This window comes from Equus quagga, chromosome 15 (assembly GCF_021613505.1).
Source record: "Equus quagga isolate Etosha38 chromosome 15, UCLA_HA_Equagga_1.0, whole genome shotgun sequence".
Taxonomy (NCBI): domain Eukaryota; kingdom Metazoa; phylum Chordata; class Mammalia; order Perissodactyla; family Equidae; genus Equus; species Equus quagga.
In genome coordinates this window covers 70,467,515-70,495,367 of record NC_060281.1, presented here as the reverse complement: position 1 = coordinate 70,495,367, position 27,853 = coordinate 70,467,515, and the positions used below count along the sequence as shown (strand labels likewise).

The 27,853-nt window shown below is 48.3% G+C and overlaps 1 protein-coding gene across 1 annotated transcript; it reads right to left on the bottom strand.

Moving 5' to 3' along the window:
• Positions 1-587: 587 nt before the first annotated feature.
• On the bottom strand, positions 588-26,723 carry VPS37B (VPS37B subunit of ESCRT-I). The gene is made up of 4 exons (XM_046640478.1): positions 26,546-26,723; positions 5,500-5,671; positions 3,759-3,841; positions 588-2,874 (listed from the first exon to the last, which is right to left on the bottom strand). Exons 1-4 carry the CDS (start codon positions 26,654-26,656, stop codon positions 2,380-2,382), a joined length of 861 nt encoding a protein of 286 aa, XP_046496434.1. The 5' UTR covers positions 26,657-26,723; the 3' UTR covers positions 588-2,379.
• Positions 26,724-27,853: the final 1,130 nt, after the last annotated feature.

Sequence of the window (27,853 nt, the reverse complement as noted above, 5' to 3'; positions counted from 1 at the left end):
TCAGCTGTGCAGCACATGGTGGTGACCCTGTGGACAGGCCAGGGAGGGAGAGGGCAGTGAGCACCCTCAGTCCCCCACTTACAAGTCCCTGCGACCCTGAAGACAGTCCTCTGACACAGGAGGAGTGTACTGCTTTCTGCCCCTTACTGACATTTATGACACTATGATCAAAGGGAAAAGGCCCTGCCCTTAGTGCTGGGGACCCTGGACAAGCAGACACTTTGGCTGTCTCGGGGGCTTTAAGATTGGCTCTGAGCTAACATCTGTTGCCAATTTTTTTTTTTTCTTCTCCTCAAAGCCCCCCAGTATATAGTTGTACATGCTAGTTGTAGGTCCTTCTAGTTGTGGCATGTGGGACGCCGCCTCACCGTGGATTGATAAGCAGTGCCATGTCCACACCCAGGCTCTGAACTGACAAAACCCTGGGCCGCTGAAGTGGAGTGCACGAACTTAACCACTTGGCCCCGGGGCCAGCCCAGGCTTTTAACTTCAATAGACAAGCCAGCTCGCTTCACTGTTCAAAGTGGATCACTGATATTCTAGAACCAAACCCATCACCAACGTCCCAGGTAAATAAATGACAGGGCTGTTGTTAACAATTCTCTCTTTATTAAAAAGGGTCCTACAGCTTTACAAACACAGCTCAGACGTGGCCCTGCAGAGATGGCGAGGCCAGCCTGGAGGCCCCTGCACCATGTCAACATCGAGCTCACACGTTTGGCTGCGCCCCGTGCGGGCTGCGGGCACCCCGACAGCGGGGCACGTGGCAGAGGTATCAGGTGGTGGCACCGCACTCTCAAGATTCACAGAACATGGTAGGCCCACCTGATTGGCATGGCACTGAGTCCTGTACAGCTTTTAAAAAGACAATTATGACACAGAGTTCAAGTCCAGGAGAACTGCACAGTAATTGAGTACAAAGTTTGGTGGCCTTGCCCGTGGCCCGCTGGGACAGATGCCATTTGAGCTCTGCCTTGATTCTGTCACCTGGGTGGCAGCCAGCTGGGTGAGTGGTCACAGGCTGGGGCCAGGGGTTCACCAATGAGCACACAGCCCTTTTTTGCCAACAGGTGGGGGGTGGCCTTCCCCCCACCCCCACGAGCCCTGGGAATTCGGCACGTGTGGGTGAGAACCCAGAGGGGAAGGAAGAGCCTGGGGCGCTGCCAGAGGTCTGAGTGTGCTGGGGCCCTCTAATCTCAGGGGGCGGGCTTCTCCAAACCCAGCTGAATGCTGCTGGCATCCCTGCCCCACTCGTGTCCTGAGGCCCAGCCAGCCAGGGGCAGAGAACACTGGCTAAGAGGATCCTGGCTCAAGGTGGGCAGACTTTTCCTCCAGCGGCAACAAAACAATGCAAACAAGCCCCTGTGGAACCTAGAGCCACCAAGGGTGGTGGCAACAGCAGCTGGTAACAGCCCCCACCGCCTGCCCGTCCTGAGGCCCACAGGGGAGCCACGGCTGCCCCTCACTGGCACCAGGTGAAGCTAAGGCACAGCACGGGCCGCGGTGCGACTGGGCACTACTTCCAAGAAGGGCACTGCATTCACTTCGTGTGCACTTCACTCTGCTCAGAACAGTATGTGCATTTTTATAGTTTCCCTGAATGGTCTTGTGTCAAAAAAGTTTTCTTTGCCAATAAAAAATAGGAAAATTACACATGTAGTAAAAATACGGGGGGAGTATTTCTTCATAGAAACCCTCAGGGCTGGCTCGAGGCGGAGGGAGAGCAGGAGAGCCCGGAACATCATCTGCTGTGCAAAGTCCAGCTCAGAGCCATCTCCTCAGGGCCGGCCGCAACTCGCCCGGCGAGGCCGTGGCAGTGGGCCAAGTGCAAACTCTGCGTGTGGCTTTGAAACACCCACGTTCAGGAGAGGAGGGGGTGACTGACGACCACCCCACACAGATTAAGCAAGCACCTTCTCGGCTAGCCCACCCAACCAACCCGTACCAGGGGCTGCGGCGGGCGGCGGGCTGGGACACACACAACTGTCTTTTGAAAACAAACCAGAAATGATGAACCATGCTTACTAGATAAAGCTGCAACAGGAGGACCACGATTCTAAACAGGAACGGAGGGAGGCTTTTTCCTCCAAACTCGTGAGTTCATCAACACTACGAGACTTAGAAATGATACCGAGAACGCAAACCAGCGCAACCACAGGGATGCCAGGCGGAGGCCCAGCACACACAGCCGCCTGGGTGTACACGACTGGTTTCTACGTCTACTTACCACTGACCTACAGTTCTAAAATCAGATGGACATCCCGGCCCAGGGCACCAGAGCCCTTGGCAGAGCACCTGGTCCTCGAAGCCTCCCCGGTGTGTGCGGAACCCCGGCCAGCAGGCGCAGGTGAGGGAGCCTCCCAGGAGGCCGAGGGCCACTCACTGGAGGATGAAGCCCGGCTGGTGAGGCAGCCGGGGTGGGGGTCTCTGGGGGAGAGGTGGCGGGTATGGTGACACAAACTGTGTGGAGAATCCTTGGGGCGGGGGAAGGCCCACGCGGGGGGGCAGGGGCGGGCACTGTGATCCTGGGTACGGAAAGGCCTGTCCTGAGGCCAAGGCGGCGGTAAATGGCGTGGCTGACCGTCCTGCAGGCACCGGGGGCGGTGGGGGTGGGATGCGCCGAGGCACGACTGACGGGGGCCCGCTGGCCTCCGAGGTGGAGTAGGGCAGGGCGGCAGCGGGCACTGGTTCGGGCACCCTGGGGGGCAGCGGGGCCGGAGCTGGGGCCTGCGGAAGTCTCTGCCCCTTCAGCACCATCTCCTGGAGCTTCTCAATTTTAACTCTGCGCATGTGGGCCAGTTTCCGCTTGCTCTGGTAGACATCGATGAAGGAGTCGAGAGGAAGCTCTCCATCGAGAAACTTCTCTGCCATGTTCTGGAAGCAGCAGGAGAAACCCAATTACAGGGAAGGTCAGCTGTGAGGGAAGGCGCTCCCTCACTACCCGGTGCGCAGGGAGAGGCAGCACCCAGCTTCCTCCCAACACCTGTCCCCTTCTGCTATCTGCCACCGCTCCATGCTGCTGTCCTCAGTGGGGGCTCTGCCCTGGACAGATGGGCTGGTCATGCCTACCCCACCCTCCCAAACCACAGGCCAGACAGGCAGCAGGCCGTGGGGAGAGCCAGCCTTAAGACGAAGCCCCGAGCTGCTGGCTCTCCCGGCCCGGAGAGGAAACCACTGCACCCAGTTCTGACCCTCCTGCGTTAAACCAACTGGAATCCAGTGTTTCCTTCCTTCCACCAGCCGCATCCTGACAGACTGGCCCCGTTCGGAGTCAGCAGGACAGAAATTTGCTCGTGCCCATCAGGGCTCCCGCCTAATGGCGATGGTTAATTAGACCAAGTAGCCTAACTTGGTAACACGCTGCCAGCCCTGATGCGCTACAACTGCGCAACTTTCAACCCTGACTCATTTATCACTTAGTGAGGCTCCAGCCTCAAGAGCCCAGCTGGCCACATCCCACAGGCCCTGCCCCACCAGCTGACTCAGAGCGAATGGGAGCTCAGCCACTGGCACCCACAGGACCAGTGCCAATTCACAGGGCAGCGTGCATCCCTCACTTGAGGACCAGACCTCAGCTTGGCACTTTCTCTGACCACAGGCCAGGCTGCCCAGGCTCACGTGCAGCTTACACACGCGGGAGGCACCATCTCCTGGCCATGGAGATGTGGCACTCACTGTCCCCGAGGGAACTGGGCCCAAAGTGGCCAGGACACGGGTAACTGTGCCCTGGGCACTCCACCAAGGCTGGCTGGCTTTACCTCGGTGTCTTCCTCGATCTTGGCCCCTTCCGCCTGAAGAAGTGCTAGCAGGGTCTCCAAGGAAGCACTGCTGGACTGCTTATCTGGAAGAGGAGGCGGCGCGATGAGAGGGGCACGACCCCCAGCCCTTCAAAACCTGCTCCTCCGCCTCCTTCCCTCCCCTGCCAGAGGAGGAGTGCCTTGTAACTGGAAAGGCACTAGGAGAGTCAAACCTTCTGAGAGCTGACTTTCCAGGAAGCTGAAAGTGAAGTAAGGCTTAAACTCCAGGGGAGGAACAAGTGCACGGACCAGCGTGGGCACTCGGGGCTGCACATGCATCAGCGCGCCGAGCATCAGCGCTGCCCTAGAGAGCTGTACGGAACACCCCGTTACATATGTCCCTTGTATTTCTGAGTGATAACTTACATAAAGCATACACGTCATTAAGTGTATCACCTGATTTTTTACATATGTCTAAACCCCAGCAACCAGCACCAGCTCAGGACATAGCATATTTGCAAAGCTCCCTCAGGCCCACCCCCAGCAACGCCCCCCAGAGGGAGGCCCTGTGCCGACCTGCACCACCCTGGAGTGCCACCCGGTCCTGAACCTCACACAAGCGGCATCACAGTGTGTGCTCTGCGCCGGCTTCCTGCGCTCACACCAGGTCTCTGATCTCACCCTAGTGTCATATGAATCTGTCTGAGTCAGCAGCTGTCTCCTTCACTGCTGTGTCCATTGTGTAAATATCACAACTAACCCATCCCTCTGTAGCCTGTCGTCTACACTGTTTCCACATCTGGCTGTCAGGAATACAGCTCCAATGACCATTCTTGTGCATCTTCTGAGAGACATAAATGCGCACTGCTGCTGGAAACAGACCCGGAGTGGAAGTGCTGAATCCCAGAGCACGCACATCTCTCACGTTAGCAGGGACCGCCAAGCAGCTTTTCCGAGGTGGTCTTACCAGTTTACACTCCTAACAGCACTGGGCAGTGCCAGCCTTTTCAACTTTATTCACTCTGGTGGGCACATTAAAGTCCATTTTTGCTGCCTTTACGGAGACAATGAAAGGGGATTTGGGCATCAGAAGTCTCTGTAAACCTCTCTGCAGGGGGTAATCTTTAACCTTCTCTAATCTAAGTCTCTTCGAAAGCAATCCAAAGTATGCAGGACTCGAACAATATCCAACTCCACGCTCTCTTCAAAATGGCTGTGAATCAAAGTGTGACATTAAAATAAAATGTTCCAGTGAGGAGTATTTTTCAGAGTTAATTCTGAGGGCTAACTTCACAAGATAACACATTTGTTGAACCATAATTCAGAAAACTGCCTCTTTCCTAATGCTGTTTGGAGAAGGTGGAGTCTTATTTAAAAAGTAGTTAAGTCTCTTTTCTAAATTGGTGACAATTCTAAATATAAACCATTTCTTTGTGGCAGTAATTACTGTCTTAATCTGAAATTTTCTCATAATAATATTTCTTTCCTGGTAGTGCAACAGCTTGAAAATGTGTCCTTCCCTCAACTCTTTATTCTTTTTTTCTTTATTTTTGTTTTTTTGGTGAGGAAGAGTGGCCCTGAGCTAACATCTGGTATGTGGGCCACTGCCACAGGGTGGCTTGATGAGCAGTGTGTGGGTCCGTGCCTGGGATTCGAACCTCCAAACCCTGGGCCACCAAAGCAAAGCATGCAAATTTAACCACTACACCACCAGGCTGGCCCTCAACTTTTTATTCTTGAAAGATCACCCTAAAAAAGTTACCTAATTTGGTCTTCTTTATCTGATAGGCTTCAAAGAGAACCTGAAGTTCCTGGTATTTTTGGGTCAAACGTGCTTTCAGAGCATCCAGTTGGGGCTGGTACAAAAGGTTTCCTTCTGCCAGGCTCCGGTTGCTGGCCAGCGTCATTTCTTTGTTAAGCTGAACGTTCTGTGTCTGCAAGGAACACACAGGATGATGAGAACCAAAGTGTGTTAGTTCATAGGCAAGTCCCCAGAGGTTCCCACACCCCACGCCCAGGAGCTGCCACATCTGCTTCCGTTTGGCTGTGTCTCCAGGCTGGGCCACGTGCGGGGCAGCCATTCCCAGCCCCAAAGACTCCAGCCTCTCAGATTTCTAGTTTGGACACTGCCCCCTATTCTTAAACAGTGAGGCCACTTCCTTTCCAACCAGTTTGCAAGATGGGCTTTGTCTTGTGACCTGTCGAGGCTTTCGCTTCAGCAGCTGCGCCGTGCCTGGAGTTCCTTACTCCCGCCACTGTGCTTGCAGGAATAGACAGCTGTAAAGATTTAGGGCTAGATTTTTTCAAAACAAGTTCCTGCTACTCCAGAGAGTTAAAGAATCGCTTTTATCAGAGGAGGACCAGTCAGTGCAATGTCAATTCAGGCTTAACACTCAGGCTTACAGCTCAAGCACGAAAGCCTGAGGCCCCAGGGATGAATTCCGTTTACAGGATCCTGCCCTCGTCCCTCCCCCACCCCAGCACCAGCTCTTCCTGGCTGAGGGGAGGGCCTCATCTCGCCAGCTCCTGGCCAGTCCCTCAGTGAGGCTGACCCAAGGCTGGGCAAGGGGGACTTACTTGCCCAACAGGGTTCCATTCTCCAAGTGGGGACAGGTTATTTGGGAGGTAGAGAAGCCCGCCTGGACGTCAGGAGTGAGAGGGAGAAATGGAAGGTCTGAGAAAAAGGAAAGGAGCTCCTAATAAAACTTAGCAAAAGTATATTAAAGAAAAACCAAAAAACACAAGGCATCCGTGCCATGTCCTCCAGCTCCCCTTTCACTCACCTTGATCGGCTTCCTCCAGCGCGGCCTGCCCACTGCTCACATTCTGGATTTGAAGTTTCAACAACACACAATTCCTTCCCCACACATGCCCGCGTTTTTAGGAGCTCTTCTTCACCCCGACGCCAGGCATCTCGTTTTTCCCCTTAATATTTCCTACCACTGCACCCAGGCTATTTTCGCTGCTACTTCCTTCCTCTTGATAGTTTGAGTATAGATTCCTGGCTGCGCTGCCTCTGCTCTGCACCCCTCCCCTCAGCCATACCCATTTGTTGCTCATGCCCAGTTTCCAGCACACTCATAGAGGCGTGTGCACACACACACACACGCACGCACAACTTAGTGAAGGAAGAGAACAAAGGGAAAGCCCTTGGATGGACGCCTCCACCAGGAGGCCCTGACCACCAGGCTGGGGGCTCTTCAGCAGACACATAATCTCTCTCTCCACACAGATGAGCTGGGTGCAGGGCCTGAAAGATTAGGCCAGCTCAAAACAGAATTTAAATTAAGGATTTACATTAAGATAGAAAATTAAGCCTCTAACTCAACACTAAAATTAGTGCAGTAGAAATAGTTTCTGTTGGGGGCTGGAAAGACTGAGTTTAAACAGGGTTTCTGCTATCTCGGGGTTTCGGAAGGGCCCTAGGAGGGGGCTCCCCTCACTCGCTCCCCGCCTCCCCCTTACAGGGGCTCGCCCTCCATGTGCACTGTATCCCGAGGTCCTGCAGGAGAGTCTTTCCTTCGATTGTTAAGCCATTTAAAAGAACAAACAAAAATAAACCATTGCACAGCCACTCTGGAAGACAGCTCAGCAACTTCTTTTAAAACTAAACATGCAACTACCATATGACCCCGAAATTGTACTCCTGGGTATTTATCCCAGAGAAATGAACATTTATATTCACACGAAAACCTGTACGTGAACGTTCAGAACAGCTTTATTTGTAACAGCCAAAACCTTGAAGCAACCCAGGTGTCCTTCGGCAAGTGAATGGTTAACCAAAGTGAGTTCCATCCACACCAGGGAACACTACTCAGCCATAAAAAAGAACCAACTGTGGATACACATGGCAATTTGGATGAAGCTCCAGGGAATTCTGCTGAGTGAAAAAAGCCAACCCAGAGAGTCACATACTCTATGATTCCGAGTATACAACATTCTTGAAATGAGAGAATTACAGAAATGCAGACAGATTAGTGGCTGGGGGAGGGAAGTGGCTACAAGGACAACATGAAGGATCTTCGTGGTGATGGAATGTTCTCCTGTTCCCTATGCTGACTGTATCAGTGTCGCTATCCTGACTGTGAGAGTGGACTAGAATTCTGTAAGATGCTGCCATTGGGGGAAACTGGGTGAAGATACATACAGTATCTCTGTACTGTTTCTTCCAATGGCATACGAATCTACAATTATCTCAAAATTCAAAGTTTAGTTATAAACAAACCAACTGCTGATGAGATCTTTTCCTCCCACTGGTCTCATCTGATGGATGAGAAGAGGGCAGGGGTTGGAGGCCACAGTGAAGACCTAGACGCCTGCTCCCAGACTCACTGCTCTGTGCACGCGAAATTCTGACTCAATCAATTCTTTGTTCAATAAACATTTACTGAGCAACTATTATTTTCCAGGCCCTGAGCAATGAGTGGAACATGAGCGCTTCTGTCCTCACCTAAACTCAGAGTCAGCACAAATGGAACCGAACTTGCCATGCCCCGATCTCTGAGATTCAGGGTGACCTGTTCCCACTCGCCCTGTCCTGAGAATAAATGGAACTCTTCCCTCCACAGGCCTCTGGCACTCAGGTCTGCTCTTCCATCCGGCTCCTGCTCATTGTCAGGCCCAAGCTTAATGCCTTGCCCTCAGAGGCCTCGCTGACCGTCCTATCTAAGCTGGCAGTCACCCTCTGTCACAGCACTCTTTTCTGTCCTGCCACTAATTGCAATCAGTGAATATCAAATCTGGTTTCTTGCTCACTGTCTCCCCCACTGGAATATTAATGACATAGGCAATATCCTGTCATCTGTGGCGTGCCCAGTACCGAGCACATATCAGCCACTCAGCATCCACCGAAAGAGTCAGAATGACCCTTCCCCACCCACAAAAAGCCAGTCACTTGAGATCAGGTCCGACAAACAAGGTGGGTAACAAAATCGACAGTGAAAAAAAAAAAAAAGAAGAGCCGTGTTTGTCAAGCAATAACTGCCCCCAATCCTTTCCGCAACAGGCAGGCTCCCTTGACACTGTCCTTTGAGCCTGAGTCTGTCGGGGAGTCTCACATTAGATCTAAGGGTAATTCCGAAAGCAGGATTTCTCCAAAACTCTTAAGCAAAGGCAGCACTGTAAGCTCAGGTCTCCCAAGGTGACCGCAGGAAAGGCACTGGCACCCAGGGAAGTGCATAATCCTAGCACGCTGTTAAATATGACTTTACAGCAGTGGTTCTCAACTTCAGCTGCACGTCAGAATCACCCGACAAAATCCCCAATACCCAGACCAACCCCATAGCAGCCAAACTCTCTAGGAGGGGCCCAGGCACACTTTTTATTTGTTTTTTTTGGTGAGGAAGACTGGCTCTGAGTGAACATCTGTTGCCACCTTCCTCTTTTTTTTCCTTTCTTTCCCCAAAGCCTCAGTACATAGTTGTATATCCTAGTTGTAGGTCATTCTAGTTCCTCTATGTGGGACGCGGCCACAGCATGGCTTGATGAGCGGTGCATAGGTCCACATCCAGGATCCAAACTGATGAACCCCGAGCCTCCAAAGCAGAGCATGCAACCTTAACCACTTGGCCATGCATGGACATTTTTTCAAAGCTCCCCAGGCGACTGCAACATACAGCTAAGTGTCCCTGCCTCAGTTTCACAGTATAATACCTCCGCAAATAAATCTTATTCTCGTAGGGTCTAAGTCGGTCAAAACCCCCTTCTTCTCCATGCTAGAAAGTCCTAGGAGAGAGTAACCCAAGGAAGCACAGGCTACAGTCAAAAGGAAGCTCATCTGCACAGGATGCATAAAGGCAAAGTCGAAGTCACCAGCCAGCAAAAGAGACCAAATTAAAACTTCAACTGATGACCGTTATGCTGCTGTAACTTTTTATATCCTTTGGATATTCAGATTTTTTTTTTTTTTTTTGAGGAAGATTAGCCCTGAGCTAACATCTGCTGCCAATCCTCCTCTTTTTGCTGAGGAAAACAGGCCCTGAGCTCACATCCGTGCCCATCTCCCTCTACTTTATATGTGGAATGCCTGCCACAGCATGGCGTGCCAAGAGGTGCCGTGTCCGCACCTGGGATCTGAACTGGCGAACCCAGGGCCATGAAGAAGCAGAACGTGGGCACTTAATCGCTGCGCCACCGGGCCAGCCCCCAGATATTTTTACATAAATAAATATCAGTAAATTCTAAGCAGCCATGCAGGGTACACCCACAGCACTCTCCAGGGGGACAATGGTGGCAGGGGAACACGGCCGCGGGGCCACGGCCAGGACACCTGCGCTGAGGTGGGGAGGAGCGTCTTTTCTTAAGCATCTGATAAAGCTCTTCCAACACTCCTATGGGCCCCGTACACACCTTTGATGCTGCATTAGATGTAGAAAAAGACTCTTTCCTTCATAATATTCCCTCCTCTTGTTCCCATTGAGGAAAATGGGGAGAAACACGCAGCCTGTTCTATCATTTTTTTTTTTAAAAGATTGGCACCTGAGCTAACAACGGTTGCCAATCTTTTTTTTTTTCCTCCCCGAATCCCCCCAGCATATAGTTGTGTATTTTTAGTTGTGGGTCCTTCTAGTTGTGGCATGTGGGATGCCGCCTCAGCGTGGCCTGATGAGCGGCGCCACGTCCGCGCCCAGGATCCAAACCTGTCAAACCCTGGGCCGCCGCAGCAGAGCGTGCAAACCTAACCACTCAGCCACGGGGCCGGCCCCTGTTCTATCATTTGCAAAGCGAAGGCGAGCTGGGCAGGATGGGACTCAGGGCCCGTCCTTAGGGACAGTGTACACCACACTCAGCAAGGCCCAAGTGCAGCCACTCTGGGTGACACACAGCCCCACTCTCCACCTCCTCTCAGCTCGATTCCAGCCTCGACGTCTGTGACCAAAGCTGTACAGTAAATCTGAAAATGCCGGCAGAGGCCCCCCCGTGTTCTAGGAGCCAGGTTTGGAGCCAAGAGGTCCCTGAAATTGAAAATAGGGTCCCAACCTCCTGACAGTTCTCTTGACCGTTTTTCTTAACCATAGAGAAATCTTTTCAGGAAACAATCACTCTGTGGTAAGGAACCATTTTTATAAATGTACTCAGTTTCACTTCAGTTTCTTTTTCTGCTCATATCAAAGAAAAACAAGAGGCATGATAGATGGCAACATTCACATAGGACCCCATTTATACTGCTACTTCCGCCCAACTGTCTACGCGCGCAGAGAGCTGTCTAGAAGGATGTTCACTCCAAGTTAACAACAGCAACCTCTGAATGGTGTGACTTTTTTTTTTTACTTCCCTCTACTTGTACATAGCGCTTGATTCATTATAACAAGCATGTATAAATTTACAGAATGCTCATTTTTTAATTAAAAAAAACCTGTTAGATATTAATAGAACCAAAAGGGCAGAGGCTCTAGGGAAATAAGCTGCCTTTGTTTTAAAAAAGAAAACAAGGTATTTTATACTCACTTGTCCAGGCAGAAATGTGGAGACCCTTTTGTCTCTCCGGATGCTTGCATCCAAATGTGAAGTTCTCACAGAATGCACATTCTACTGCAAATGCATGTCATTATTTATTTATTTATTTGGGGTGGGGGAGTGTGGCAAAAAATAAAGCTGGCAAGAAAGAAGAGAGACAGAAACTCCCCTCTGGATGACACATGCAGTGGTTACAGATGAGAGGCACCCGAGACAGGGATGGGAAGTGGCCCGCGCCTGCTGGCCAGCCTGGGTCAAAGGTTTGGGCTTGCAGGGGACGTTTTCCAAACCAGACGCTTCTAAGATGTGAAAGTCTGACTCAAGCTGGCCGGTCTGGCTCCTTCATCTATAATTATAATGGTGTCCTCCTAAACAATATGGCAGACAGATGTGTCCACATTTCCAAGCTGAATCTTGCTATGGCAGAGTACTCAAGGCGGCCCCTTACTCCCTCTTACATATCATATAATCCTTGTCATAACAAAGTAAACGTCAGCACTGCATTATGTCAGCGAATTTCAACAAACAAACGGAAATTCTTAATAGCACTGGAAGGCCTTTAAATGCTCAAAACGGAGTCAGTGCTCGGCATGCGGGTGGGGCATGCGGGTGGGGCACTCGGGGCACAGGTGCTCCCTCTCACCTGCCCCCCCCCACCCCCCGGCCCCCAGAGGGCCCGGCATTTACACAAGGTAAACAATCACATTTTATTTAACAAGTAAACATGTGCCTGGAAGATAACATGCTCTCGACCCATGACTTTGCTCACACTGGCTCCTCAGCCTGGAATGCCCTCCTTCCCCAAAGCTCTGCCCTAACAGAGGCCCCCGGCAACGGCTTTGGGCCTTTTCCGGCCCTCCCCAAGCCCCAGACAAAGCCACACCATCTTGCTCGCTTGATCACCAGGCACTCTTCTGAGGCACAACTTTACTGCGGTGTAATTCACGTCCTATATGATCCCCCATTGAAAGCGCCCACTGAACGGTGTTTAGTGTACTCACAGAGCAGACCCCTGCTTTCACTCTGTTTGCATTGTCATCTGCTGTGCTTGTTCGTTCGTCTGTTAATTCACTCACCCCAAAAAAGCTTTTTTTTATGTGCTGGCTCCGGGCAGGGCAGGCAATGGAGACAGAAGTGAACAGGAAAGGCAGGTCCCTGCCCCCTTGGAGGGTGTGTCCACTGAAGACAGTCAACAGAAGTACACCAACAATCAGTTACCAATGTGTCATGATGGAGTTTTAACTCTCCTGGGAGTGAAAGGTGCTTGCAGTGGGCTGAATGGTGGCCCCCCCAAAAGATGTGTCCACCTTCTAATCCTGGAACCTGTGAATGTGACCTTACCTAGAAAAAGGATCCTTGCAAATGTAATTAAGCTAAGGATCTGGAGACAAGGTGGTCATCCTAGATTATCTGGGTGGCCCTAAATCCAATGACAAGTGTCCTTATAAGAGACACACAAGAGAAGACATACGCAGAGGAGAAGGCCATGTGAAGACAGAGGCAGAGAGTGGAGTGATGTGGCCACAAGCCAAGGAAGTGAGCAATCACTAGAAGCAGGAAGAGGAAGGCACGCATTCTCCCCTTGAGCCCCGGAGGGAGCACAGACACCTTGATTTCAGACTTCTAGCCTCCAGAACTGTAAGAGAATAAATCTCTCTTGTTTTAAGCCTCCGAATTTGTGAGAATTTGTCATGGCATCCACAAGAAACTAGTACAGTGCTGGAATCTGCCGCCTGTCCTTGAGATCCACGCCCCATCCTGCTCTGTGCCCCAGGGGCCACAATGACCACTTCAACAGGCCACTTGCCTTCTGGTTTGAGCTGGCATCAGCGATGGGGACTGGGGGTGGGGGAAGAATGAAATGAGGAGGGGGTTCTCTGGGGTCCTCACTCTATGGGTCCCTGTAGGTGGCCAGATCCCTCCCAACCAAAGCAGTTCTCTCTCCCTCTCTTGTTTCTCTGCACCCTGCTCTGCCTATCAGGCCTGGAGGGGAGATGTGCACAACCGTGGCTAGTGCTGTACCAGCCCTGGGGGGGTCTACACCCACCCTCTCCTTGTAAAGAAGGCCTTTAAAGGCCTCTCCAGTCCCCCAAGCTGAGTGCCCTCTGTCTTGCCAGCTGCCTGACTGATATAACTGAATAGATTTCCCAATGAAATAAAATGACATTTGAGCTCACTCCCCCTTTCGATGAAAACACGAAGCCCCTTAAAAGGAGAGCTGTGTCATTCATTTCCTGAGGCCCAGAACCTAGTACAGCACCCAGGCCAACTCGGGCATTTCCCTGAATTCTTGCTCGACTTAATCTGTAGGAATCTTGATTGCTGGGGCCTCAGGGCACTATCAGTTGACTTTTAAAAACTTGCTAAATTGCTCTGAAGATTAGCTTCTTTAAATGCTTATAATAAATTTTTAAACAGTAACATCATAGAGTAATGATTATTACAAACAACTACACGTTGACTGGGAAACTATTTGCACTCCTACTTCACCACAGTAGTGATAATGGTTTGGAAGTGAAATGTAAGTAGAAAAAATTAAGATTGTGACAGTGATTGCTCTAAGGCAAACTACCCATTACTGTGTCAGGACAGTTTGTCTCCAAGTGTGTTTTCTACATGATTAGGGCGTGAATTAATTCCGTAGGATCTAGTCTGCTATCATTTCTCTATTTTCAAGTACCAACAATCATTTAAATCTCATTTCTATTTACCTTTTGAGGATATATGCAAACACAGAGCAAAAGGAGAGGTAAGCACAGTGAATCCCTGCGTGCTCTTCTCCAGGTGCAACAACCCGCGGCATTCGCCCATCTTATTCCGTCCACTCCTCACTTTTTGAAGTATTTTAAAGCAAATCTCAGGCAGCATATCATTTCACCCTTAAAAACTTTAACATGTATCTTTAATGGGTAAGAACTTTATAACTCTAACTAGAATGCCGTAATCACACTGAACTAAAATTAACAATTCTTTAATTTCATCTTCTGCATGTGTTGGCTTGAATTCCTCTTTACTGAGGTTTCTGCCTCATGTTTTTGAGTATGTAAAATAGTTTATATAGGCAAAGCAGGATAAATGTTTGATTCTGCACCCCTTTCCCCTTTAAACCAACTTTTAGAAGACTGAGTTAATGCTCAAGTAACCTCCAAAAATGACCAATAAGCTTTTTTAGGGGTATCAGTATTAAGTAATGGATTTGTATCTTTCTGTGTGTTTCAATCAGTTACAGTCCTGAATCTTTCTGATGCTCAAATTGTCCCTGGCCAGTGGAGACACTTCAAGCAGGCTCTTAAGCTCACATACCCCAGGGCTCTGACAGCTTCCCTACCCTGGTAAAACAAGATGTCCCAGGACCACCTGTGCGCCTGCTGCCCCTGACCAGCACCAGCCCTTCTCGAAGACATACTGGTTCCTTTTGGTGGAAAATTTCTTTTGATTTTGATGTTTTCTTCTCCAGATAAAATTAAATTGAAAGTTATCTATAATACAAAGACAAAGAATGAAACAGATGCTGGCTTTGTCCTTTTCTACTAGCAGGAAAGTTTAAGTTGCATTAAGACTTTGAATACAGCAGGCTCACCGATCAGGTGATGCAAAGGCTGGCGCGCATTCAGCCAGGTTAATCTCATGTCCTCTTATTGTACTATTCTTGATCTAGCTCACCAATTAATTTTAGGGTAAATTTCACCAAAGTCACATGTAATTTGAGTTTGGGCTTGAATATTAAGTGTTGGCTTATTAGAAAGCCCAAATTCATCTTCTGTTCAGTGCAAAGGCCTTCCCAGTGACAACTCATTTCACCAGAGTCCTCCAGTCGAACGTGGGCTTTCAGGCGGAGCCTGTGATCCCAGCCCACGCCACTCCAGAGGTGTGCTGCAAACACCCCTAACGTGGTTTAACTCAATCCAAATGTTCCTTGAGTTTTAATGAAAAAACTTAACAGTTGCAGAGTTGAACTGTTTAATATGTTAACAAAATTAAAGATCTGAAAATACAAAAATACAGTGAAAGAACTGTAGAACATTACGAAACTGTTCTAAAATACAACAATCTCGGGGGCTGTGTGAAACCATCTCCAAGGCTATAGCCTACTCGGGAAAGGAAATTTACCAGCTGCTTATCAAATGTTCCAAGAAAACGACCCACTCAACAAACAACATATTAATCAAGATTGCTATTTTTGATTGAAGATGTCAAAACCCTTCTTGTTGAGATGAAACTTGCTGCCCTCAGAAAGCAGCAGGCAGCAGGATGCAGACTGGAACAATCCCTTCCATGTGGAGCAGGCTCGCATCTTAAGAATTAGTATGTTGTGCGCTTTAAGTGCACGTGACCACAGAAATGCAAAAAGCTAGGCATGAAAATAAATGGACTCGTCTCAGAGAAGAATTAAGTGGTCTCAGGGACACATAATTTGACAGTTTTCTAGTTCTGGCAGGCACAACACATCAAGGTGTTTGGGTTAGCTTTTTTTTCCTAGAAGACTTATTTTTGAATATTCAGAGGAAAAAAACTAGATCTCCCTACTTCTTGGACTTGTGGATAATTGTGTCAATAATAAAGAAATATAATAATAGGTGTGACCAGTTCTGATAACTGTCATGTGCTATAAAATGTTACTTTCCTAGGATCACTGGCCTTATAACACCTGGGGACTCTGGGTGGAGGAGGGGAGGGATGTGGAGCAGAAGGCAAGACGGGACACCAAAGCTGATCATAGTTAACTGCCTTTGTCCCTAGTCTCCTAAAAGCAAGGGGCTTGTCACACTTGCCCCAGGCTAGTCCTACTGAATCAGAATCTCAGCAGGTGAGCCAGGGAAGCCAATGAGAAGCCCTCACTCCAGATTAGCAGAACCAGTTAGCTGCCAGTTAACTGAGCAGTCTGGTTAAAGCAGTAAATCACGAGACACACACACAATGTTAAAGATACACGTCCGTCTACTTTTTCATATAAGGCAAAGGTCTTTTCTTAGAGAAAGAGTCCACTGGCCCCAGTTCCAAAAGTTCTTTCCCACCCAGACCACATCCTTCCATATGGAGAATTTAAGACACTGGACAGGCAAAAGGAGAGCAGATGCCTTCTGGAATTCTTCCATCTTCCCCAATCTAGTCCACGCCTAACTCACTAGCAAGTTTTTTTTCTAGTGACTCACATTCTATGTAACTCTTTCTAAAGCACTGTGCTTACAGTTCTCACTCTTCCTCTTTTCACTCACGGTTCATCAGTTGCCAGAGTATTTAATGAAATCATTTAATGACAACAAATAAAAGCAGAATGAACAGGTCAGAGGAAACGCGTTTGACTCTCGGTAGGTATGCAACTGCCACGTGGGAGCAGAAACGCGAAAGCACCTAACCATAATGGGGGGGCATCAATCATTATATTCGATGAAGGGACTGGAGAAGAATTACTGAACACTTCAGTTAAGTGGAGGGAAGTCAATTAACAGCTTCTACTGTAATTTTAAAATCCAGATCCCTCCTCCTCTCCCCAAAAGAAAGCAGCCTATAGAAGACCAAATTTCTAAACTCTGCTTTTCTTCTTAGTAGTCTGGCCAGGACGAACAACCAAAGCATTCACTTGTTTAGTCAGAGCTTAAGGGTTTTTTTCCTCTTCTCTATTTCCTTTTAACCACAATTTACAAGAAACGCATGTATGAGAATTTTCTGGTGTAGTCTCTACACAGGTGCAAATAAGAAAATCCCTGTCCAGGCGGATCCTGGATTTATGGCATTAAGACACTATCTTTTGACAATTTTGCTTTTACATTTAAAATTCATCATGACATGAACTTTCCAACACCTGACTCAAGAATTCGTTTTAATAGATAAAAGTTACTCTCACATGACTGAAATTATTCATCTTACTACTCAGTATGAGAAAATGCTATTCTAATAATGAGATTATTTTTTTAGTCTATGGGGAGAGAAAGGGATTAGTCAAAGGAGAAGAGTTACTCTAAATTACTCTAATTTCATAACAAAAACTGCAATTATATCTGACAGAGGGAATTAGATGTTTTAACTAAAAGAACTGCCTAGATACTTAAGACTTACTGCTTTTCAAACAACAACGAAATGTTGATATTTTAACAGATTTATGTTCAAAGATGTTAACTGCAACATAATTTATGGTAGCAAAAAAAGCATCTAAATACTCAATAGGGGAATGGTCACATAAACTATGACATATCCACATGATCAAATATCATGTAGCCATTAAAATTCATGTCATATAAGAATATTCTAACAAAAAAAGGGCACAGATATATTCTTGTATTCTGATAAGAAAATGCCCAGAGTATAACTTTAGGTGAAAAAAACAACACAAAACAAACCAAAAAAATGTATATACAGAATGATCCTAATGAGAAAAAAGACAGAAAACGTAGAAAATGTTTAACAGTGTCTATCTCTGGATGGTGGTATTACATGTGATTACATTTTTCCTCTTTATAGTTTTCTGTATTTTAAATTGTTTTTCTATAATAAACATGTGAAAAAATGTTATTTTTAAAGATTTGATCAGCTGGGATCAGAAATAACAAATAGTATATACTTCCCTGCCTTCTTAAACAGCACAGAAAAGTAGGGCAGCTTTTGATGAGGCGAAACTGTCATTATGAATATCAAGTAACTGTGGCACTGTCTGTGACAAACCAACACCCAGGGGCTACGGAAGCAGATGGATACATTTATCCCCTGAACAGGCATTTGCCAAAGTGCGCCCCAGGGAACCTAGTCCACCAGTTCTGCGACGGGTGAGTTTGGGAAATACTGCAACATATGCCCCTCTGGGGCTTCACCACACACCCTAGCAGGAAGGACCAAACAAAGCAAAACAAAACCAAACCCCTCTTATTTAACCACAGGTTTCCCAAATTCACATACGAAGGAATCCTTTTTAAAGTCATCACTATCAAAATCCAGACGTTGGGAAACACTTCCTTAAATCGAACGGCTCCAACCAATTCATCAACAACTGTCACAGCTTGCAGTTCCTGGGCACGTACTGCCACGAACTGTGTTCAGCAGTTTCCCAGTATCACCTCATTTAATCCTCATAACAACTCAATCAGGACAGTATCGCAATACTCTCATTTTAAACATGAGGAAATTGACACTGAGGAAGGTCAATCCGTACCCAAAGTTTCCTAGCAACCCAAATCCTATTTTAGTAACTACTATGCTTAAGAGTTGACCTTATGTTTTTGTGCAGCTTTTTATGACTTGTGCCTCCTCTTTCTCTATCATTTATTTCTTGATGATGTTACTGGCCCTACTCCTTTTTCCCTACACCCTTTAAAAGTCTGCCACTGACAGATAAACCATATAACCAAATGTGTTTTTACTGGAACCGTGTGCAAAGCAAGACAACAGGCTCTGCGATGAGTGCAGTGTAAGCCCTCAAGGTCAGTGATTTGGGTTGCCCAAAGATCTTTTTTAGTATTATCCTTCAGCCTTCTAACTGACCTCCCTGCTTTCTGGTCTTATCCCCCTCAAACCCATCCTTCCCCTGGCTGCCTGAATCATCTACAGACATCAGAAGTGTGACTGTAGCACTCTCTGGTTTAAAATTCTCCCACGGCTCCCTCTGACTAGAGCCCAAGCTTCTTTACGAGGCATCTGGTCTCTGCCTGCCCTCTGGCCTTGTCCCCCACCATGCCCTGCTCTGTTCCCTCCAACAAGGCCTGTGATATTCCTTGCATACGCTCTCTCTAGGCTTCTTTCCTCTATGCCTCTGTTCCTGCTTCCCACCCCCAGGCCTGGAAGCCCTTCTCTCTCATTACCTGGTTAATGCATCCTTTGAATCCCAGCTCCTGAGTCCTCTCCTCCAGAAAACATTCCCACTGATCTCCCCCAGCCCCATAAAAGTTTGTGGGGTCTCCGCATCACTACTGTTTTCCATGTACAATGTTTTGTGAAATCAGCTTTTGTACACCTGCGTGAACCCAAAAAATGAAAACCATGTGGCTTAGCAGTTTCGCATCCCCAAGGTGCTCCATAAAGCTTGAGTAAATGAATAAACTTCCTGGACCTCAGCTGTGTTCACATTAATGAAAGCTGCCGACTGATGGCAAACAGTAATTAGCACTTACTCTATCCCTCCACCAACCCAGGCACTGGGCTACGGATATGAAAATAACCTTGAGGTGCCATTAACTAAGCTTGACAATAATAAAGGATTTTATTTGAAAGAAACATTAACTATGACACTGCTTGTAACGTAAACTACAGTCATGTGCCACATAATGACGTTTTGGTCAACAACAGAGCGCATATATGATGGTGGTCCCATAAGATTAGTGCCATATAGAATACTACTCAGCCGTAAAAAAAGACAATTGTCCCATCTGCAGCCACAGGGATGGACCTCAAGGGCATCATGTTAAGTGAAATAAGCCAGAAAGAGAAAGACAAACACCGTATGATTTCACTCATATGTGGAATATAAACAAACTTATGGACAAAGAGAACAATTTAGTGGTTATCAGGGGAAGGGAGATGGTGGGCACAAGGGGTGCAGGGGCACATTTATATGATGTTTGAATATTAACGTACAACTGAAAGTTCACAATGTTATAAACTATTTAGACCACAATAAAAAAATTAAAAAAAAATTAATGCCATATAGCCTAGGTGTGTAGTAGGCTATACCATCTAGATTTGTGAAAGCACACTCTATGAGGTTCACACAACGACAAAACTGGCTAATGACAAATTTCTCAAAACATAACTCCGTCGTTAAGTGACCACAACTGTATTCAAATAGCTGCTTTTCACATAAACTCTTTGGCACAATAACAAACAATGTTCCTCACAATTCCACGAGAAACACTTTTAGGAGCTTTCCCTTGACACACTGCAATGTAACCTAGAGACAATAAAGGTACATCTCCCTCTACTTTCACTCTTCCCTATGAAGAAATTCTACCAAGAACTTTCCTCTGTCTTTGTACCTTGGGTAAGATAGTTGTGCATAATGATGGAATCTGAAAAACCCACACGGCTGAGGAAGGAAATAAACCAACTACAGCTCTTGTTCCAGCATGTTGTCTGCGTCAGCAATTACATAGGTGAACAGTGGCTGACACACAGGTCCTTACAGATAACCCTGCACTGGTACCTGGCGTAATCCCCATAGCAACACACTGCTACAAATACTGTGATAAGGGCCAAAGCAACAACAAAGCTGGCTTAGCTGGAGAGCACATCAACCCTGCACAGGACGGCTGAGGTTCAAACAGTTTGGTCTACTTCTAGGTTCCTCTTTTGGCTGGTCTGCTACAGCACAAGCGCTCTAACAGGATGTCAACTGGTCTGTAAAATAAGGTCACTGGATTTGTTTCTCCCTGGCCCCTCTTTCCTTCTCCCAACCCGCTAATTACTCCTCGTGGCCTTTCAAACTTTTATAGTCTCCCCTATTTCAACAAGCACTTGGAGGAAATTAGTGCCCAAGTTTGTATTTCAGCAGACTGCTCCCTGAGGTCCAGAACTACACCTCCAACTGCCTGCCAGCCAGTGCCACATAACTACCCTGCTTGTCCCTCACACTTAGGCTGGCACGGTCTCAGCGACCCCCTCTGTCCTCCTCCTGCCTCACTCTCTTACTGCCACTTGAAGCCCAGTTATTTCCACTCACTCAGCAGCACTAACTGGGCACATCCCGTGTGCAAGGCATCATGCTAGATGCCAAGGACGCAATGATAAGCACAACAAAATGCAGCCTCCAGGCTAGTCACAGGAACAGGGAAGTAAATGACTTACAAATGTGTGTCAAGTGCCTCAGAAGAGGTATACAAAGAGGCTAAGGGACCGTGTGTCTGTGACTAAGGGAGTGGGCAGGGCATCTGGAAGGATACGTTGATGAGGTCTCTCGGTGGGCAGGGGAGGGCGAGGGGCAACTCCATGAGGGCACTGAGGTGTGAAGGGAGCCCCGGAGGCTGCTCTGCTCTCTCTCCTGGAAGCCTAGCTCAAATCCTAATTTCTTCTTCCCTCCACTTGTTTCCACCTTCGACCTGGTCTTCCCGAATCTCCCCATGTGAAGCCAGCCCATACACTGCTGCCCAATTAATCCGCCTACAGAGCACCTCTCATCACACTGTTCCTCTGCTCCAAAGTCAGGGAAACTCAGGCTACCAAATTCCCCGCCCTGGAGCTCACCCCCGGCACTCTGCCCCTTCAGCCTTACCGTGCGTCATCTCCCTACTCATAAGCAAATCTGTTCAGGCTCAAGTAGATGGTAACTCACCAGTCACAGAACCTGTCCCTGCCTTCCCGCTTTGTGCCTAGGCTCAGGCTGTCACTTCTTCTCGAGCCCCCATTTCTGTTTGTCAAAATCCTACTTAGAGAAATAAATACCTAATTCAAGACAGCAGCTCCCAGGGTGGGGCATGCTCAGGACGGAGCACAAAGAGGGCTTCTCACTGGGCTGGGAGTGTTTACTTCCTAAGCCGGGTGGCAGGTACACAGATGTTCCTTATATTATTCTATACTGTCTTATAGGTACTACTGTATTTGATCATTTATTTTCTTAAGTCTTACCCATCTACCGAAGTCACCTCTGGCACTCGGCACCCAATCCAGCCAGAGAGCCTCTCTTCATCTGACCTTCAACGTCATTTCCAATTCACACATGGCCTTTTTCTTATTCTTTTTGAAAAACTGTCATAAAATATACATAAAATTTATCATTTAACCCTTTTTAAGTATACACCTGAGGGGCATTAACTACATTCACACTGCTGTGTCACCACTATCCATCCCCACAACTTTTTCATCTTCCCAAACTGAAACCCCCTACCCCTTAATCTCTCTCGTACTGTAGATGCTTGTGTACTTGGTATCTTGCCCATCTTATAATATAGGGATTATGCCCTATTCATGTTTCTATCCTTTACAATGCCTTGCACACAGGAAGCACGCCACAGCTTGGAACTGAAATGGAATCTTCTTGAAAAGGCCCAAAGTTTTAGCTTTACTAGCTAATAATAACAATTTACTGTGTTCACTCTGTGCTAGGTACCACGTTAAGCATCTTATATACTTATTTCATTTAATCCACCCAACAACCCTATGAAGTAGGTTACTGTTATTACCCCTTTGTTTTCAAGGAGGAAACTGCAAGTGGAAAGACTGAATACTTGCCAAAGGTCACACTGCTAGTATCAAAAGCCAGTTCTGTACTATGCCAAGCCCACTGCACTTTTAATCAATGCAAAAGAAGTACAGAGCAATTAAATAAAATAAGGGATCAGACTTCATCTAAGCCAGTCTAACAATTCCGAAAATCTCTTACTAAAGAAAGGGAGCTGGGCTCTACTGAAAGCTTCCTCTGCGCCACGTACTGCCTCCACCTGCTATTCTGTTTACCCTCACAAGAACCCCAAAAGGCAGGCAAGTTACTACCCTCACTTTACAGTGGAGGGGCTGAAGCACAGAGTTTAAATAACAGAAATGAGGTCACAACTCTCAGCTAAGCTCTTTCTATGAAACTTTGATGCCTCCTTTAAAAAAAGTAAAATCAGATAAAATTGAATTTCAGAAAATATTCCTGGGCACAGTACTTTTTTACTCAAGACTTAAATAGGTCCATGAAAGTGAAGATTTAAACAGAAAAACTGAAGGCTTTACATACACACTAATGACTGCACAACAGGAACAGACGCAAACTCCAGTAGTACCCACCCAAAGAGTTTAAATCTCAGCCTCCGAAAACCAGTCCCACCAGCGATGGGAGTGTGTGTTGGGGAAGCAGTCCGGGTTTACAGCAGAGTGGATGCATTTCAATGAGCCATCATGATTCACACGGCAGCTCCACAGCCCCACACAAATCACACAGGACACGCCTTAGGGAAACACCTTCTTCCAGACCAGACTCTCGACTTTCCGCAAAACAATCTGTTTTTCAGACCCTCAGCATTTCCGCATGTGGGCATTTTCACTTGCCACTGGGAGAAAGATCCTGAATTTGCATCCTCAGGGGGATCCTTACTTAACACGAACCCATCAGCGTTTCCTCAGAGAACACACTGGGAGAAGTGACCCGAGAGGTCCCGGTTAGCTGCCTAATCCCCTAAGCGACAGTTCCTTTTAAGGGAGCGCCTTGCCAAGTCCAGTAGGGTTAACGTGGACGCTACAGAAAGGCGCATTCCACTGCCATGTAAAAATAACTTTAAATAAAAATAAAAATGTGTGCATATGAAACGTCAGCCCCGGCAACAGGAAAGAGTGTAAGATCACTAGGGCTGTGCTCCATTTAGGGAGCTGCACACGGACAGGAGGAACAGGAAAAGATAAACACACGAGCCAGAAAATGAGAACATCCAGGGCTCCGAGATGATTTGAATGTCTTGCGCTGCGCTCAAGCTCAGACACCACAATTAAAACGATGTAAGTGTGGCATAGTGCACTGCTGTACTTAAACCTAGCAGTGAATGCCTCTGAAACCTAGCCACACTTTCCAGTGGCCACAAAATATCCCCTCAGGCTTGAAGAAGCCTTACTCTACAATTTAAAACACTTCCTTCTTACAATAAAAGAAAAAAAAAGCATTGGTTCAGGTCAAGGGAATCTATGCTGTGAAAGATCTGTTCCATTTACTGTCTCGTCCTAGACCTACTGAGATATGTAATCATTTTAACCGTAGAAAGGTAAAATGTTTCTTAGACTAATGGCAAATAAAAATGTACTTAAAATTCTTGTCAGGATGATCTGGTATTAATGATTGTCGTTAACCTTTCTAAAAAGAAAGAACTACAGATTATTAATAATTACAATTACTCTTTATCGAGCACTAACTATATGCTGTGTTAAGGACTAACATGCACTATCTCACATAATCCCCGCACCAAATCCAGGAAGTAAACATTCTATTATCCTGCCCCAATAGATGCTCAGAGAGCTGAAGTGACTTGCTGGGAAGCGGCCAAGTCCAGCCTGGAATGTATGATTCCAACGCCTGTTCTTTAACACACCATAAATGTTCCACTTGGTCAAGAGTGGACAGTTCACAAAGTATTTCCTTCTACTGTGTCTTACAACCACTCGAAAATAAAGCAACGCGTAACAGTAACAGCTGAGTGAAACTGTGATGGCCAGAACTCTGGCTGTTCGTGCTCCATGTTCCTACAGAAACATGCCACGTCCAGCCAGAGCAATCGGATTGCTAAGTGTCACGGTGGCCAGGTGAGCCGCCTGGCTAAGGCATGCTGGTCTTCGCAGTCAGTTTCCTTGTTTTGAAAGCACTACGCCCTGAAGAACAAACTACTGCTGAGTAATTTAGCTTGAACTATGTGGTCTAATCCAGTGGAGGCAGTGAGCCCTCAGGATCCGTACAGGGCAGTCTAGCATGAAGGTCACCTATACTCAAAAATCAAACAAAAAAATTCTGCTAGATTAATTTGCCCTTCCATTTAAAAAATCATCTCCAGTTTCTTAGGTAGAAGAAACAAGTGAAGCTGTCCCTAACAGCCTCGGAGTCAGCAGAATTACTCCATTCTTTCCACAATCCTCCCTCCACTAAAAGGCAGTTTATTTCTCTTAATGTTCCACCAATATAACTACAGTATTCTGTTCTTACTGAAACAGAATAGTCACATATAGCAGAATACCTTGTAGGTGGGGTTAAAACATTAGAAAAAGACATCTATCATTTTATTATTAAACTAGAAAGATGCCAGCTGATAATCAACAAAAGGCCTCCCAGCAACTGAAAAGCACAGAAACTAAGCAAAGATTTTCTTTTCTCTGAAGACACGAAACTCTCATTCAGTCAAGAAAGATGGATTTTGTCACTCATTATTCTCTAAAATGGAAAGTGCCACATGGAGACCATAAATGGGGTAAATTGCATCTCGGAGCAAAGTTGTATGTGCCAAGTTACAAAGCCTGTGAATACAAGGGGTGTATTAATGGAAAGACTGATACCATCTTACTACAGTGGCCTCTCTGTAGCTTGAGACAATGATCTGTTGAGGGTTTTCCAGTGATTTTGAATGTGCAACCTCCATACAAGCCCCCTTTTAAGGGGGCTGGCTGGGTGCTGAACAATCCCTCTTAGGAAAGAAAGCCAAAAGCCCCTACTGGGGCTTCGGGGTGAGAGGCTCAGTCCTGGAGGCGTGGGAAGGCTCAGACTTCAGACACAAAGGAGTAGGAGTGGTGGAGGGGCCGGGAGAGCCGAGATCAGCCTGGGTCCACCTGCCTGGAGGGGACCCAGACCCACAGGATGGGACTTTCACAGCAAGAGTTCAAAAGGGTTGGGAGTTAGGAAGAGAAGGAAGCAGATGCTGCAAATGCAAGAGTAAAGTCAGTTACCCCTGAGAGCAAACCATGCCACAAGGGGTGGAGTGCGATAACCAGAAACAGGGTGGGCACATGCCTTCTGGAAGCTGGGCAGACCCTGGACCATCAAAGAGCTAGGGGTTAGCTGTCAGCCCCCAATTCCCAGTTTCTCTTTTCCCAAAAAACAGCTCCAGGAACCCTCCTTGGCCCCAGCGGGGTAGGACACTGCCACTGCCAGGCAAAACCACCATACTAGAATTCCCACATTCCCTTCTTCCATGGGGCGCGGGTGGGGGGGGGGGGGCGCAACTCTTAGAGAGAAAGGGAGCCTGCTGCCACCCTAAGGCACATCCACCAGACGGGAGAGAATAGCCCCCTGGGTAACTCTGCTAGGACCACTTCCAAATGAAACCAGACCCCGCAGGGCCCTTCTGACACTCTTGGGAACCCCCAGATACACGGACCCCGCAAATCCTAACCTGGCTAAATCCGTGGCCTCGTGTCTCCCAATCTCGGGGACCCCTGCCCAACCCTAAAGCCCAGCTCAGAACTACCTCCCGAACACAGCTACAGACACTCAGCCCCCTAGATCCATCTTGGAAGCCCCACATCCCAAGACTCAAACGCAGCCAGTCCACTCAGCCCCTCAAAACCTATCCTCAGACCCCAATAACGGCCTCAGTCCCCCGGGACCCCCCAACCTCCCAATCCCCGCCCAGCCCCAGCCCCGGTCTCAGTCATCCCGAATCCTCGACCGCAGTCCCCTCCACCCTCTCCAACTCACCTCGATCCCCCCAGGTCCCTCCCCGCCGCCTCAGACGCGGCCACAGCGCGCCCGTCCCCGCGCGCGCCCGCCGGGCTCCGCTCCCCGCTCGCTCCGGCCCCGGGACCCGGCCAGCCCCCGAGCCCGTCTCAGGACGCGTCCCCTCACCCCCGGTCCGTCGCAAGACCCCCGCGTCTCGCCCCAGTCCCCTCAGCCCAACTTGAGGCAGCGCCACCGCCTGCGCCCCGGGCCGCCCCAGCCCGCCGCGGCCCCCGGCCCCCAGGCCCCGCCGCCGCGCTGGGCTCACCTCCTCCATCTTCTGCACCATCTCCGTCAGCTGGCCCTCGTCCTCCAGCAGCTCGTTGAGCTGCACCAGCGACAGCCCGGCAAACCGGGCTTCGCTCGCGGCGCCCGCCATCCCCGCGTCTCGGCCGCCGCCGCCGCTGCTGCCGCTCTGACCGCCAGGCTCCGCCAACCGGAAGCGCCGCCCTCAAGGCCCGCCCCCGACGGGGGGGGCACGTGACGCCAGCCCTGGGGCGTGACGTCATCGCCGCGCGGGCGGGCGGACGTGACGGAGCTGGCCAGGCACCTGGTGAGAGCGGTGGAGGAGGATTCCTCAGGGAAGGTTGGGGGCGTCTGAGGGAGGGAGAAAGGACCTGGGGACGGACTTGTGAGGCTGCGATCGGCGGTGATGATGTCACTGCGGCACAGGAGAGTGCGCTGTGACGTCATAAGAGCCTTTTTCCTCAAGGAAGAGAAATGCCGAGATCCGCAGAGAGCAAGCAGTGGGAAGGAAGTTACCGCAGCCTAAGCCCGGCCTGGGCCGGGGAACCCCAAAGAAAGGAGACTTTATGGGGAAACTATAGATGCGTTTGGAGCTGCCAAGTCATTCATTTAACAAATGTTTATTGAGGCCTACTATGTGAACTAGAAATTGGGGATAAAATTCTGAATAAAACAAAAAGGAGCCCTGCCTACACGGAGCTAACGGAGTGACAGGAGAAGCAAAGAAAAAACAAGTAAGAGTAGAGAAGACCTTCTTTAGGGAGAGTTGGAAATGATGGCCCTCTTAGAGAGGGTGACATCTAAGGAGATCTAAAGGATGAGAAGGGAGGAACCAGCCACTATTCCTGTAGGAAGCCCAAGGCAGCAAGACGAGCATGTGCAAAGGCCCCGAGTCAGGACTAGCTTGGTACATTGAAGGAATGGGCAGAAAACCAGTATGACTGGAGCATCCTAAGCAAGGACCCATGCAAGTAGCCCCTTTACACCAACTCAGAGGAAGGCGCCTAGACACGTAGGTGGGCCCAGCTGTGCTCTTTCAGAAACAACATGACTTAGAGTGCAATTGCTCAGTCTCTCCAGCTGTCTAGAAGTCTCTCGAGATCCAGGAGTCTGGGACTCATTATCCTGCTTTGGAATCTGCCACCATTCTAGTTGGGGAAAAAACCCTAAGTCTGAGGTTAGCCAGTACAGCCCCCTAATTTTACATATAAAGAAACTGAGGCCCTGTGAGGAGGAAGTTTTTGGTTTTTTCCAAAATCTAGTAATTGGCAGGTCTCCTGGCTCCCAGTCTGGCATTCACCACGCTGGCATCATACCACACTAACCTCGT